Consider the following 16,219-nt stretch of genomic DNA (forward strand, 5'->3'; position numbering starts at 1 on the left):
CTCATTGGTTGTAAACCCAAACACATGACTGCCTCATCACTGCCTGCAAGTACAGCCCTCCAGGTCTTAAAGGCGTATGTCTCCAATGCTGGCTGTATCCCTGAACACACAGAGATCTACCTAGCTCTGTCTACCAAGCACTGGGATTAAAGGCATGCACCACCACTGCCACGCTCTTGCTATGGCTCTAATAGCTCTGACCCTCGGGCAACTTTATTTATTAACATACAATTAACATCACATTTCAGTACAAATAAAATACCACCATACAAACATCCATATTCCATTGAATAGCTAAAAACCACCCATACCCCATCTCTTGGGAATGTGGGCATCATTCTCCAGACTACTTCCTGTTGTCTGTGGGTGCTGGCATCTTTGGGGGAACCTTAAGAAAATTAGAATAATTGTTAAGTCCTGGCTGGAGTAGTCTGTGAGGCTGGACCATCTCAGTCAGCAGTCAGCAGCAGTTCTGGATGGGGAACTCTGAGGAAACTGCAACAGAGATGCTCTAAGATGTTGGATCATCTGGGCCATCTGTTTTTATGAGTCTCTGGTCCCCTTGTTCTGAAAATACATAAACTTTTAAAGGTAATATACATATCTGTATTGACACAAGTTTAGACTGTGTCTTCAAACCTGATCCATATCAACCTGAAATGAATCCACAGCCTCTCATTGCCTGCAGAAATAAAAGCATAACCTCTTCCCCAAAGCAACATATCTTTTGACTTCCATGTTGAAGTCAAGACATTCTTTCTTCATTAGCAATCAGAAAATCTAAAGACAACACAATAACATACAGGATCCAGACTCTCTGTGTATTTCCCATCTTAACGTGGGTTATTATTTTTTTATTTATTTTTCTTCACTCCTTTATAAAGGAGGGCTTTACTTGCCAGCAATAAGCCAGTCAGCTCTTTATTAACCAATGAGAGTACTACATATCTGCAGTGTGCAAAGATTGTTCCACAGCATGATAATTGTCATAAAACTACTGAATCATGTATTATATATTTTATTGCCTTGTTTGCCAAGTAATGATCTCACAGTATGATATATAAGTGGAAAGTGTATATGTAGAAAATCTGTCTTGTTATATTTTCAAACAGCTGGAACATAACTTGGATATCAACATACTTGTTACATGTTGCTCTCTCTCATTATCACTTTAGCATGCAAATTTTATCTGGACTCTGTAATTCTGTGCCTTAATGTTTTAAATACAAGACTGAAAATAGACACAAATCAAAAAACAATTTAAAGTGTATGTTCCATTATGGAAGAAAGGAAGTAAGGACCATTGAAAAATCCGATTTCTCAAGCTGTTACCCTACTTTTCCCAGTGGAATGATTTTTGTCAAGTTCTTGGGAGCACAAAAGATTCATATTACAAATTAATAGTAATAATATGTAAACTAAAAGAACCCAGGCATCAAGCTTAGCTAATAAAATTGACGCCTGAGAATAAACATCCTTAGGGGAATAGTGGTGTGAGGAAATAGTTAAGGACTACATATATATTTCATTTTTATTTTATGTACATTGATGTTCTGTCTGCATGTACGTCTGTGTGAGGGTGTCAGGTCCCCTGGAACTGGAATTACAGACAGTTGTGAGCTGCCATGTGGGTGCTGGTAATTGAACCCAGGTCCTCTGGAAGAATAGTCAGTGCTCTTAACTGCTGAACCATCTCTCCAGCCCTGACAAATATACCTTTCATCCTTTGAACTTCTGCCTAAGGTTCAGATTCCTGCGAAAAACAATGGACAGATCTACCTTGTGTAATGCTCTTGATGGACCTCATGATGGTGGTGGTTGATAACAAAAGTCTTGTGCTGGAAGGACCTGTCCATGGCAGTGTCACCAACAAGAACACACAGAATGAGAAGTGGCAGTCCTTCACATCCCGACCCCTAGCCCTGATCCTAAGTTCATGGATGTGGTTATCAGGCCTGAGATGCTAGCTAGATTCCCTTGCTTGATGTTTGTGTTGTTATTTTTTTTGAGTTGTAAGATCTTAACTTTAATGCAATGTCTTCCTGATCACTTCATTTTGGTTAATGCTTCCTCCTACCCCTCAATAAATCCATATGGAGACAAAAGAATATGAGACTTCTATTAATATTAAGATAGGATGGGTTCAACACCTAAAGCTGGGCCTCTGGGAACGAAGCGGTTGTTCCTATTGACATGTAAATGGATCCAAAAATGCTTAGAAATTTTGTATGATACCAGTGATCAAATGTCAGAAATTCACCTCAGTAGCATCTTCTTCTTTCTGTAACTTTGATGGGCAAACCAATTTCCATCTTAAGCTCTGAGACTAAGGACATAGAATAGTTAATGCAGAAACTGACTTGTGACTTCGGCTCACAATCTTCCCATCTTTCCTACAGAGTTTGGAGAACTGAGCAGAAGAAATGGCGATGCCTAAGAGGCTTGACGAGACCTCTTAGCTCAGTGCTTCTTAAAATGTGGCCCCCGGGCCCCTGGCATCAGCATCATCTGGACATCAGCCTCACCTGGACACCAACTGCACTGCTTTTTTCTTTTTCCCTCAACCTCAGCTCTTCTATATCCGAGATTCCAGGTAAGGGCACATCTCTATTTATAAAGTCTACCAGCAGACCAGAGAAAGCATGATAGCAGCTCAGGGAAGGAGTCTGAAGTGCTCACACTAGTACAGATTTTATCCTCACTCTGCCTTCTGTAGCAAAAGAAAGTTCGCCAATTTTGCAAGGGAGAACCAATAATTCCCCTCTCAAGAAACAAGCCCCAGTGTTGCTATGGCAACAACTTGGTTAGGTAGGGTATCGAAGAGTTAGTAACTCAAAGAAGATGTAGGAACTTGCTAATTTATATTCTTAAGAAATATCTTGGAGCTAGAAAGATGGCTCACTGGTTAACCACATTTGCTTCCAGAGGACCTGAGTTCAGTTCTCAGCACCCACGTTGTATGACTCACGACCACTGGTAAGTCCAGCTCCAGCAGATCCAATGCCCCCCTTTCTAGCCTCTGCAGGCACCTGAACATATGTGGCATGCATACAAACACAGACATATAAATAAAAATTTTAAATGATTATTAAATGACCCCCGTGATGCCAGCAGTATGGTTCTATATGAAAAGATGCTTCCTGAGCAAAGCCTGGCAAGTTCAACCCTGGGGACTCATGCCCATAGCAGAAGGAGAAAAATTCCAAAAACTGTCCTCTGACTTCCACACACCAGCTGTGGCACACAATTGCCTATATTCATACACATATCACATATACAAGCACAAGTGCCCACGCTCATCACACATATATGAGCTCTCTTTCTCTCTCTCTCTGTAAATGATTTTTAAGCAAATTATTCAGAACATTTGAAACAATGTCCCCCATGACTTAAGTCCCACCCCCATGAGAGGGAGTAGAGAGGTCCAGATGGGCCACGGAGTTGTCTTTCTTGATGTCACTGCTTTAGGAGGTCACACTCACGAGATAACCACTAACTTCCTTCTGATTTGTGGGAGACTTTCCTGCAAACCCATATGGGCACAGTGGCCACATTTGAAGGCGGTTTAACCTTTCCGGGGTACAGTGACGCTCGCCATCCTTTGAAAAGCTAGTACACAGAGCCAGAACCTAGAGTCCTTGTCAGACACAAACAGAAGCTGCAACCAGAAAACAGACACCTGAGTGGCAAGCAACATCCAATGTGGCTACAGTCTGCCATATTCTCTGCCGGCCTACCCATGAAGCCTTCCCCATGCACTGTGTTAGAGCATAAACTCCAGTAAAAACTGGTTTGGTATTACCTGCATCTTCGTGATTCCCCGCAAGAACCCTAACTCTTGGACAAAGGAAATAGCTCAGCTGGTGGAATGTCTTGGCTTCAGTACCCAGCACCACACAGACTGGATGGTGGCACACGCCAGCGAGTTTGAGGTCAGCCCGGCATCCGTGAGACCCTGTCTCAAAACAAAGCAGTCCTATACCTTAACCTAGGATGACTGATAACACTGACCCATTTAATCTACGTATCTTTATACTTAAAGTGGACGTTCCTTTTTTTGAGAAAGAGTCACACTATGCAGCCCTGACTATCCTGGAACTCACTATGACAATGCTTCTCAACAGGTGAATCGTGACCCCTTTGAGGGTGTCAAGTGACCCTTTCACAGAAAACACCGAGATTTACAATTTGTAACAGCAGCAACATTGCAGTTATGAAGTAACAATGAAAATGACTTTATGGTTCGGGGGTCACTACAACATGAGGAACTGTATTAAAGGGTCACAGCAAAGGAAGGTTGGGAACCTCTGCTCTAAAGTTTACTCGAGTGCTGAGTTCAAAACTCCAGTCATTTTAAATACTTCTTACTCACCAGCTAATGCTGAGAAAGAAAACCTATTATACTTGAACAGTCTATGCTTTGAAAGACCCCAGCAAACTTGCTTAGCCTAACACCATTTTGAGCTAAGCCTGAAAAGTACAGGAAAGTTCAGGGTGTCTGCGGTCGGCCACCTGGCCCCAGAAAAGGGTACTAAAGGTCAGAAAAACAACTTGGAGCCAGACAGCAGGCGTGTCGAGCTCGGGGAGAACCCACGAGCTGTCCTGAGTTTGAACCTGGCCTCATTTGAATCGTCCAATCAGAACCCACGAGCTGTCCTGAGTTTGAACCTGGTGTCCTGAGTTTGAACCTGGCCTCATTTGAATCGTCCAATCAGAACCCTGTAAACCGAGCTCCTCGTGCTCCTGCTGCCAGACCCTATAAAAACCCTCCACTCCAGCCCGTGGGCGCGCCAGTGTCTTGAGCCTCTTGAGGGACTGTGTTGCCCCGGGTACCTGTGTTCCTGAATAAAGCCTCTTGCTGTTTGCATCTGACTTGTGGTCTCGGTGTGATCTCTGGGCGAGGGTCTCTCCAGAGGGAAGACTGCCTTCGGGGGTCTTTCATTTGGGGGCTCGTCCGGGATCAGAGACCCCTCCGCCTCGGGACCACCGACCCACTGTCAGGAGGTAAGCCGGCCGGCCTTGGTGTATGTCATCTCTGTCCTGTCTGAGTGTTGTCGGTTTGTCTGAATGTTAAATGTTGTCTGTTTGCGCGCCTGAATCGGTCTGGAGTCAGTGGGGCTGAAGGAGCTGACGAGCTCGGACTTCGCCACTGCAACCCTGGAAGACGTTCCACGGGTCTCTGAAGTCCCCTCTGGGGCACGGGAAGTCCCCTCTGGGGCACGGTTTGAAGTCCCCTCTGGGGCACGGTCTGAAGTCCCCTCTGGGGCACGGTCTGAAGTCCCCTCTGGGGCACGGTCTGAAGTCCCCTCTGGGGCACGGGAAGTCCCCTCTGGGGCACGGTCTGAAGTCCCCTCTGGGGCACGGTTTGAAGTCCCCTCTGGGGCACGGTCTGAAGTCCCCTCTGGGGCACGGTCTGAAGTCCCCTCTGGGGCACGGTTTTTCGGGGCCATCCCCGAATCAGAAGAATACGTGGTGCTGGTAGGGGACGGAGAATTTAAGCACTCCGTGTCCCCATCTGAGTTTTTGCTCTCGGTTTTACGCCGGAGCCGCGCAGCGAAATTGTTTCTTGTTTGTGTTGTCGGGTTGTTCTGTGTTCTTTGTCTAATCCTTCTCCATCCAGGAATTAATATGGGACAGACTGTCGTTACCCCCTTGAGCCTAACTACTAACCATTGGTCGGACGTCAAGGGCCGGGGGAGAAATGAAGGTGTAGTCATCAAGAAAAATAAATGGATGACCCTCTGTAAGGCTGAATGGGTCATGATGAATGTAGGATGGCCACGGGAGGGGCATTTAATCTCTCTCTCATTTCCCAGGTTGAGAGGAAGGTGTTTGCCCCTAGCCCCCATGGGCATCCAGACCAGGTTCCCTACATCACCATTTGGAGATCCCTGGTTGAAAACCCATTCCCCTGGGTCAAGCCCTTCCTCCCACAACCCCCCCTTACTCCCCAGCCTTCGGCGCCTCCTAATCCCCTTTCTTCTCTCTACCCAGTCCTTCCCCACAGGGAGCCTTCCAAGCCCCCTGTCCTTCCCCCTGACCCTAACTCTCCTCTCCTAGACATGCTGGTGAATGAACCACCGCCCTACCAGCCGACCCCCCCAGCGTCACCCGCGGCCCCTGCGGCTGCACGCGCGGCGGCCCCCGCCACCCCGCCGGCTGTGCTCGCGGCGGCCCCCGCCGCCCCGGCGGCTGTGCTCGCGGCGGCCCCCGCCGCGACCCCGCCGGCTGTGCTCACGGCGGCCCCCGCCGCGGTGCCAGCCGTGACCCCGGCGGCTGTGCTCGCGGCGGCCCCCGCCGCCACCCCGCCGGCTGTGCTCACGGCGGCCCCCGCCGCGGTGCCAGCCGCGACCCCGGCGGCTGTGCTCGCGGCGGCCCCCGCCGCCCGGCGGCTGTGCTCGCGGCAGCCCCCGCCGCGACCCCGCCGGCTGTGCTCACGGCGGCCCCCGCCGCGGTGCCAGCCGCGACCCCGGCGGCTGTGCTCGCGGCGGCCCCCGCCGCCCCGCCGGCTGTGCTCGCGGCGGCCCCCGCCGCGACCCCGATGGCTGTGCTCGCGGCGGCCCCCGCCGCGGCGCCGGCCGCGACCCCGGCGGCTGTGCTCGCGGCGGCGGCTGTGCCCGCGGTGACCCTAGTCGCGACGCCGGCTGTGACCTCCCCGGTGGCCGCCCCCCTTGTGATGACCCCGCTCACTGGAGACTCGGAGGAAGAAAAAGAAACGGTCCAGTCCCCCATCGCAGGCCGCCTCAGGGGCCGCCGAGCCGGCCCCCCCACTGAGTCCAGAGCCTTCCCGCTTCGGGAAGGACCCAATCATCAGTTACAATATTGGCCCTTTTCTGCCTCAGACCTTTATAATTGGAAACAACATAATCCCCCTTTCTCCAGGGATCCTGTTGCCCTGACCGGCCTAATTGAGTCCATCCTAGTGACTCACAGGCCGACTTGGGACGACTGTCAGCAGCTCCTGCAGACCCTCTTAACCGTAGAGGAAAAGCAGAGAGTTTTCCTGGAGGCCCGGAAGCAGGTTCCGGGCGATGACGGGAGGCCAACCCAACTCCCAAATATCATCGAGGCAGCCTTTCCCCTGACCCGCCCAGACTGGGACTTCAATACACCTGAAGGTAGGGAGCATCTACGTCTCTATCGCCAGTTGCTCCTAGCGGGTCTCCGAGCGGCCGCCAGAAGGCCTACCAATTTGGCTCAGGTAAGGAATGTGATGCAGGGAAAGGAAGAATCACCCGCTGCATTTTTAGAGAGGCTGAAGGAGGCTTATAGGATGTACACTCCGTATGATCCAGAAGACCCAGGGCAAGCACCAGGTGTCATCTTATCATTTATTTACCAGTCTAGCTCAGATATCCGAGCTAAATTGCAGCGATTGGAAGGTTTACAGGCGCTAGGTTTGCCAGACTTATTGAAGGAAGCAGAGAAAGTGTACAATAAGAGAGAAACTCCTGAAGAGCGTGAGGAAAGGAGATGGCAGAAACAAGAGGAAAGGGACAAGAAACAGCATAGGGAAATGAAAAAGGTTTTGGCCGCCGTTGTGTCTAAGGGACAGCGGAGAGAGGGAGATAGGTTGGGAGAGCAAAGGAGGCCACCCCTTGATAAGGATCAATGTGCTTACTGTAAGGAGAAGGGACACTGGGCCCGAGACTGCCCCAAGAAGCTACAAGGACCCCGCCGACCCAAGCCCAAAACTGTGGACCTCCTTAGTCTAGAGGACTAGGGGAGTCGAGGCCAGGAGCCCCCCCCGAGCCTAGGATAACCCTCAAGATCGGGGGGCAGCCCGTGACCTTCCTGGTTGATACTGGTGCCGAACATTCAGTCCTAACCCATGCCGGAGTGCCTCTTAGCCGGCATTCCGCACTGGTGCAAGGGGCAACTGGAAACAAGAGGTATTACTGGACTACCGAGAGAAAGGTCCAACTGGCATCAGGGCAAGTAACTCACTCCTTCCTACATATACCTGAATGCCCCCATCCGCTGTTGGGACGGGACCTATTAACCAAATTGAAGGCACAAATCTACTTTGATGAGAAGGGACCAAGGGTCACGGGTCCTAAAGGAGACCCCTTACAAATCCTTGCCCTCAGCTTAGAGGAAGAATACCGGTTGTTTGAGGCAGAACCCCCGGAGAAATCACCTGAAGAGCTACAGAACTGGCTGAGAGAGTTTCCTCAGGCCTGGGCAGAGACTGGGGGCTTGGGGCTGGCACGCGATCAGCCGCCGCTGATGATCTCACTAAAGGCCTCCGCGACTCCCGTTTCAATCAGACAATACCCAATGTCACGGGAAGCTCATGAGGGGATTAAGCCCCATATTTGGAGACTCCTGGACCAAGGGGTGTTAAAGCCCTGCCAGTCACCTTGGAACACCCCTCTCTTGCCTGTTAAGAAACCGGGGACAGGAGACTACAGGCCGGTCCAGGACTTGAGAGAGGTCAATAAGCGGGTGGAGGACATACACCCCACGGTGCCTAACCCCTATAACCTTCTGAGCACCCTCCCACCGACCCACGTCTGGTACACTGTGCTAGACCTGAAGGATGCCTTCTTTTGTTTAAAACTGCATGGCCTCCATGCCTCCGCATGGTGGCAGCCATTGCCGTATTACTCAAAGATGCCGGAAAACTGACTCTGGGACAGCCGTTGACTGTGCTGGCCTCCCATGCAGTGGAGGCCTTGGTCCGACAACCACCGGACAGATGGCTTTCTAACGCCAGAATGACTTACTATCAGGCTTTATTACTGGACTCAGACAGGGTAAATTTTGGGCCGGTAGTTTCCCTTAACCCTGCTACCTTGCTGCCACTGCCTAGCCCCTCCGAGGAGCATGACTGTCTCCAGATTCTAGCCGAAGCACATGGCACCCGCCCCGATCTGACAGATCAGCCGCTCAAGGACCCAGACGCTGTCTGGTACACAGATGGGAGCAGTTTCCTGGAAGAGGGGGAACGCAGAGCCGGGGCAGCTATAACCACCGAATCGGAAGTGGTATGGGCATCGTCGCTCCCGCCCGGGACATCGGCCCAGCGCGCAGAACTGATTGCGCTCACCCAAGCTCTCCGGATGGCAGAAGGTAAGAAGCTCACAGTTTATACTGACAGCAGATATGCCTTCGCCACTGCGCATGTCCACGGGGAAATCTACAGACGAAGAGGCCTGCTGACGTCCGCGGGTAAGGAAATCAAGAACAAAAAAGAGATCCTAGACCTCCTAAAGGCCCTGTTCCTCCCGCTCCAACTCAGTATTGTCCACTGCCCGGGGCATCAAAAGGATGACTCGGCGGCAGCCAGAGGGAATCGGCTGGCAGATCTGACTGCTCGAACAGTGGCTTCCCAGCCAGCAGGAAACAGCCAGTTAATGGCTATACAAGAACCACAGCCTGAGAGAGACCCCGTGCCCTATAGCCCAGAAGACCATGAGCTAGCAAAGAAAATGGGGGCGGACTGGGAACAAGGAAGACAGGCATATATACTAGGGGACCGGATGGTCATGCCAACCACCCATACCCGATATATGCTGAGATTCCTACATGCATTGACCCATTTGAGCAAAAACAAGATGAAGACCCTATTAGACAGAGAAAACACCGGGGCAGTGCTGCTGAACCAGGATCAGGTACTCCAGCAGGTAACTTCTACCTGCCCAGCCTGTGCTCAGGTCAATGCAGGGAAGGTTCATCTGAACAAGGGGGTCCGCCAAAGAGGCCATCGTCCTGGTGTTCATTGGGAAATAGACTTTACAGAAATAAAACCTGGACTCTACGGGTACCGGTACCTCCTGGTCTTCGTGGACACTTTTTCCGGATGGATTGAGGCATTTCCAACCAAGAATGAGACGGCTAACGTGGTAACAAAGAAACTGTTGGAAGAAATCTTCCCCAGGTATGGGATGCCTCAAATATTGGGGTCAGATAACGGGCCTGCCTTCGTCTCCCAGGTAAGTCAGAAGGTGGCCAAACTATTGGGGGTTGATTGGAAACTTCATTGTGCATACCGCCCCCAAAGCTCAGGACAGGTAGAACGAGCTAATAGAACGATCAAGGAGACTTTAACTAAATTAACGCTTGCAACTGGCACTAGAGATTGGGTGCTCCTACTTCCCTTGGCTCTCTACCGAGCCCGAAATACTCCTGGCCCACATGGCCTAACCCCTTTTGAGATCATGTACGGGGCCCCACCTCCTGTTGTAAGCTTTCTCCATCCTGATATTTCATCTTTTGCCACCACCCCTACTTTAGAGGCACATCTTCAAGCCCTCCAACTGGTGCAGAGGGAGATCTGGAAGCCCCTGGCCAAAGCTTATCAGGAGCAGCTAGACAAGCCGGTGGTGCCCCACCCCTTCCAGATCGGGGACTCCGTTTGGGTCCGACGACACCAGACCAAGAACCTGGAATCACGGTGGAAGGGGCCCTACACTGTCTTGCTGACCACCCCCACTGCACTTAAGGTCGACGGGATTGCTGCATGGATCCACGCCTCTCATGTGAAGGCTGCCAGAGAACCCGACCCAGCAGGATCCAGAAAGTCAACATGGACAGTGCGCCGTACACGAAACCCCCTAAAAATAAGGTTGGCCCGCAGCTCCTCTTCCTCCCCCTCCTCTTAATCTCCGCTTACCCCCAGGGGACTAGGGCGGTAGAGAGCCCGCACCTAGTCAAGAGGCTCACTTGGCAGGTCATCTCACAACCTGGGGAAGACGGTCTGGCAAACGACCGCCCTTCACACCCCCTTTACATGGTGGCCTAACTTGCACCCAGATCTCTGCCAACTAGCAGCAGGGTCAGAGGACTGGGACATCCCTACCACTGACCCCATGAACCCCAGAGCACCAGACGTCTGTCAGGATGGTAAGGGAACTTGCAAATGTAGTGACGAGAGATACGGATGCAGTCACCCTGAAACCAGGGCAGCCCTGTCACAACTAACCTTCTACGTCTGCCCCCGGGATGGTAGGGACAGAAAGATGATTAGACAATGCGGGGGTTATGAGAGTTATTTCTGTAAAGCATGGGGATGTGAAACAACTGGTAATACCTATTGGAAGCCTTCATCCACTTGGGACCTAATTAGGGTAAAGAGGACTACCCAAGGAGAAAGCCACTCATGGCGTCCCCTTACCCAAGGACATTGTTGGGGAACTGTCACGTTAGGAAGAGATAACACTTACTGGCAGGGGGGGGGGCCCTGTGTAAATTTCACCTGTAACCCCCTGAATATATCTTTTACTCAGAAGGGAAGAGAGATAACACAAGACTGGATTAAAGGTAAAACGTGGGGACTTAGGCTCTACATGATAGGACGGGACCAGGGAGTCGTATTTACGATTAAGCTTAAAATCACGGAGCCCTCCGCCTCTATAGGTCCCAACCAGGTTCTCTCTGACCAAAAGCGCCCCTCTCTACCCGCTCCGGCACCCCCGAGGGCTACCCCCCGACCCAATTCGGCCATTCGCCCAAGCACGGCTCCGAATGCTACTATAACCCCAGTCACCCTCCAGCCACCCAGGCCCGGTACGGGAGACCGGCTATTGAATCTTATAGAGGGCGCTTACTCAGCCCTCAATGTTACCAACCCAAATCGGACTCAGGAGTGCTGGTTATGCCTAGTCTCCACACCTCCCTACTATGAGGGGGTGGCCGTAGTCGGAAGCTTCACCAATTCTTCTTCGCCCCCGTCAGGATGTGCCTCAACACCTCAGCATAAGCTCACAATCTCCGAGGTGTCAGGACAAGGACTATGTCTGGGGACCGTACCCTACACCCACCAACACCTGTGTAATCGCTCCCGGGCACTTGTTCCAGGACCCCACTATCTCGTGGCTCCCAACGGGACTTACTGGGCTTGTAGCACTGGACTTACACCATGCATCTCCCCCTCAATACTAACCAACACGGCCGATTATTGTGTGCTCATAGAACTGTACCCCAAGATAATCTACCGTACACCTGAAGATATCTATGCCCGGTATGAAACAGGGGTCCCCCGCAGAAAAAGAGAGCCAGTCTCGCTAACCCTAGCCCTGATACTAGGTGGGTTAACTATGGGAGGAGTCGCCGCCGGAATAGGCACAGGTACCACTGCCCTCATGGAAACCAACCAGTTCAGACACCTCCAGGCTGCCATGCATACCGATATCCAGGCACTGGAGGAATCCGTGAGTGCCTTGGAAAAATCACTCACCTCCCTGTCTGAGGTAGTTCTGCAGAACCGGAGGGGATTAGACCTCCTCTTCCTGCAGGAGGGGGGGTTATGTGCTGCCCTTAGAGAAGAATGTTGCTTCTATGCGGATCATACTGGGGTGGTAAGGGATAGCATGGCTAAATTAAGAAAGAGATTAGAACAAAGACAAAAACTCTTTGAAGGACAGCAGGGATGGTTTGAAGGATGGTTCGGAAGGTCCCCCTGGCTCACCACCCTCATCTCCACCCTTATGGGACCCCTTCTGATTTTATTGCTCCTTCTGACGCTCGGGCCCTGCATCCTAAACAGACTTGTCCAATTTGTCAGGGAACGTGTTTCTATTGTTCAGACCTTGGTATTGACCCAACAATACCAACGACTCAACCAAGTGGAAATGGAGCCACATCCCCATTCTTCCCCATGAATGGAGGATTCCATTCCCTGAAATAAGAAAATGGGGGAATGAAAGACCCCAGCAAACTTGCTTAGCCTAACACCATTTTGAGCTAAGCCTGAAAAGTACAGGAAAGTTCAGGGTGTCTGCGGTCGGCCACCTGGCCCCAGAAAAGGGTACTAAAGGTCAGAAAAACAACTTGGAGCCAGACAGCAGGCGTGTCGAGCTCGGGGAGAACCCACGAGCTGTCCTGAGTTTGAACCTGGCCTCATTTGAATCGTCCAATCAGAACCCACGAGCTGTCCTGAGTTTGAACCTGGTGTCCTGAGTTTGAACCTGGCCTCATTTGAATCGTCCAATCAGAACCCTGTAAACCGAGCTCCTCGTGCTCCTGCTGCCAGACCCTATAAAAACCCTCCACTCCAGCCCGTGGGCGCGCCAGTGTCTTGAGCCTCTTGAGGGACTGTGTTGCCCCGGGTACCTGTGTTCCTGAATAAAGCCTCTTGCTGTTTGCATCTGACTTGTGGTCTCGGTGTGATCTCTGGGCGAGGGTCTCTCCAGAGGGAAGACTGCCTTCGGGGGTCTTTCAGCTTGTTCTGTTATTTCAGAACACTCAATTCCTAAGAAAGATAAGCAAAACCAATACTGTAAAATGGATGTAGACTAGGCTGACCTTGAACTCACAGAGATCCTCCTGCCTCTACATCCTGGGTGCTGGGATTAAAAGTGTGCACCACCATGCCTAGTTAAAGTAGAGTTATTATAGATAACATAATGGATATTTCTTTTATATAACAGCTATCCACTTTGAAATTCTCCTTTAATTTGTTTATTTGGACAGTTAGTTTTAAAATAATTTTGATAGAAGTCCTGGCATTGTGTGACAAAACTTTCCCTGAGGAGATGCAACACATGTCTACTCGCCCCAGATCAGAATCCCACAACAGACAAATGTATAGACAACACAAAAATCCAACTTGGTGAACCAATGAGTTTTACTGAGGTCACTTCCAGGAGCAGAAATGGCTGAGACAACTGCACCACCAAGGCCCACCCCAGCATGGGTGACAGCTTGCAAAGCTGGGACCCTGGAGCACACTGCACAGCCTGCAGGCAGCTCATCAGGTTAGAGACCGTCCTTCCCAAGCGACTGCTCTCAACCTCTTCCGGGAAGCTCGGCTGGTTTCTGCTTCTCCCAGGCAGCTGGTCTGGTCTCAGAGCCTTCTTTACTGCTCAGCTTCACTGAGTCTGAGAGGGACTCTCAGCTTTGATCGCGAACTCTGGCAGGGAGGAGCCTAATGGGTCTGGTCGGTTTCGGGAACTTCCTGCGGCTATCTTGAGTTGTTTAACTTCCTGCTTACAGAGTTTCCCTGCAGGATGGAATATTTCATTCTCAGGGGAAAGCGTTACACAACATGTACTTACCTTCTTGTTGCCGTGATAATTGCCTTGACCAACACCAATTTGGGAAGGAAAGGGCTTACTTAGTTCAAACACAGTCGTGGTCAAGGGAAATCAGGGTAGGAGCTTAAGGATGGAGCGGGGGGCAGACCCAGAAGCGGAAGCAGAGACCACGCTGGAGCTCAGCTTACTGACTTGCTCGCTCAGTTTCCTTTTTTATTCTGGCAACTCAGTCTCATCTGCCTAAGAGTGGAACCACCCTCAGTATCCAACAGGAATACAGAAAATGCCCCCAAACATGCCTTCAGGCCAATCTGATGGAGGCAATTTTTAAACTGAGGTTCTGTCTTCCCAGGTGACAATAGTTAAAGTCAAGTTGATAAAAACTAACCAGCACATTATTTTGTACTAATATCTTCCACACTTGTAATTTTGCTTCAGATTCCTCAAATTGGATTAGTTTTATGTCAATTAACTGAAAGTCCACGTGTAGGATAGATTTAAGAAATAATACGATCTTCCATCCAGTATGTTAAAAGCCCAGTTCCTGCCGTCACTCTGCTCTATAATCTCGTTAGTTACAGAATCCAACGTTCATCATGAATGAATAGCGCTATGCGCGCATATGGACATCCCTCCTCTCCCCTTTGCAGGATCACGGTTCCGACTTCGGGTTTAAGGAGCAGTCACACTTCTCTTGGCTCTAGAGCACATCCTTCATTAGACTCTTGAAGGTCTGTCTCTTCCATCGGCATATATTTGCAGTTAAAATGCATCTCTTCTAGGAAGAAAATTCACACGGGCCCTTCAGAGGAAGCGGCGAGCTGAGAGAGAGAATTAACTGTGAGGCAGAAGTGAATCTGGATTCTTTTTGAAAAGTCTTCCCGGGGCTAGCACCCGGAGCCAGCAACGGAGCTCAGCGTCGCGTCACGTGTCTGCAGCAGCTGCAGGATTGGAGGAGCACATTTTAGCGCTGCGGTCTAGGCACGGACGGTCCCGCCCAGCTGCCAGAGGAGCGGGGTAGCGGAGAGAAGAAGCCACCAGAAGAGCGTGCAGGGGAGGGGGCGGGAGGGGGGTGGGGCAGCCTTAGCCACCCACGGCCCGGAGCCTGGGAGGACAAGGAGCGACGCCAGGCTACCCGCCTCGTCACAACTTGCCCAGACAAGACACGCTTTATCCTGCACCCTGGAAGAAGAAGGAGCCGGCCTGCCTCTCCCTGCTCGGTTGCTCCTCGCCCTCCGCGAGCCCCGCCTCTGCGCCAGCAGCAATCCCGGGATCCGAGGCCCCGGCGACGCCTCGTGGCTTGCAGCGCCCGGCTTTTCGCCCAGGAGCGCGCAGCTGGGGTGAGCCGAGGTCTGGGATGCTCCAGGCGCCCGCGGGCTTCTACAGCACAGAGCATCTCGCATCTCTGCGGGCTAAGTCGGGCCTTCTTCCCTACTCTGCCTGCTGAGATCCGCAGCGCTGCAGATCCGCCGCGGCCCCCAACCATCTTTTGCTTTCCAGGATTCGGCTTCCCGAACCTTTGTCTTTTCGGGTTCAGCAGGCCTGCCGCACAAGGCGGTGTGCCCAGCACAGTAGTCGCCGCTCAGGGTCGGGGAGCCAGCCTGGGATGGGGAGCAGGGCGAACAGGGAAGTATGCCCCCTGCCTTCCTGTTCCGGCCATCTTGTGGTCGAGATTCGACCTAGGGGGTGAGGATGGCTAACCACAGGTACCCTAAGCTCCCGGGGTGACCGCCAAGACTGTAGCCTGGCCGGCGCGCGTCCGCGTCCGTACTGGGTGTGCAGGGGGAGCGCGCTAGCCTCCCCCCGCGTTCAGCTAGCGGGTCTTTGGAACAGAACAAGGGTTCATCCCTCTAACCGGCCAAAGGCAAAGAAAATGGGAGGGATATGGGCCTGGAGGCATTATCTCCTAAGAGAAGCACCTAACTCACTCAGTCTTTTTTTGGTGGTGGTTGTTTGTTTTTGTTTTTTTGCTTTTTTGTTTTTAAATCCTAGCACATTCCAAATGACCTTTCCTTTTTCTTGCTGCACTAGGTGCTGGAAATACAGCGGTGAGCAGCACACCTCTCCTGTTCCTGCTGATCCCGCCAGCCCAGTGGATGGAGCCCAGAATCCACAAACCTGCCAGGTTGGTGTCCCAGAGCTTCAACAGATGGGGAAACTGAGGGTCAGAGTCAACAGATGTGTTCTGGGTCAGGCATCAAGTACGTGGAAGACTCAGTCTTTAAGCTGTTTATGTGCTT

General features: G+C 51.5%; 3 protein-coding genes across 4 annotated transcripts in view; all 3 read left to right on the forward strand.

The window, feature by feature from the left end:
* Positions 1-6,541: 6,541 nt before the first annotated feature.
* On the forward strand, positions 6,542-8,631 carry LOC114692503. The gene is given in 2 exon segments (XM_028868305.1): positions 6,542-7,742; positions 7,745-8,631. Coding segments are annotated over 2 exon segments (2,088 nt in total).
* An 89-nt stretch (positions 8,632-8,720) lies between these two features.
* LOC114692502 lies at positions 8,721-10,609 on the forward strand. The gene has a single exon (XM_028868304.2). It carries the CDS (start codon positions 8,721-8,723, stop codon positions 10,605-10,607), a length of 1,887 nt encoding a protein of 628 aa, XP_028724137.1. The 3' UTR covers positions 10,608-10,609.
* A 4,426-nt stretch (positions 10,610-15,035) lies between these two features.
* Positions 15,036-16,219, forward strand: part of Dzip1 (DAZ interacting zinc finger protein 1) — a 50,822-nt gene continuing 49,638 nt past the window's right edge. The window contains exons 1-2 of one of the 2 annotated variants that reach the window (XM_028868212.2): positions 15,036-15,319; positions 16,011-16,104. The gene's annotated coding sequence lies outside the window, so the exon portion shown is untranslated. The remainder of the gene's footprint in view (positions 15,320-16,010; positions 16,105-16,219) is intronic. The other variant, XM_037208323.1, reaches the window with a different exon arrangement.

The sequence above is a fragment of the Peromyscus leucopus genome, chromosome 9, assembly GCF_004664715.2.
Source record: "Peromyscus leucopus breed LL Stock chromosome 9, UCI_PerLeu_2.1, whole genome shotgun sequence".
Classification (NCBI taxonomy): domain Eukaryota; kingdom Metazoa; phylum Chordata; class Mammalia; order Rodentia; family Cricetidae; genus Peromyscus; species Peromyscus leucopus.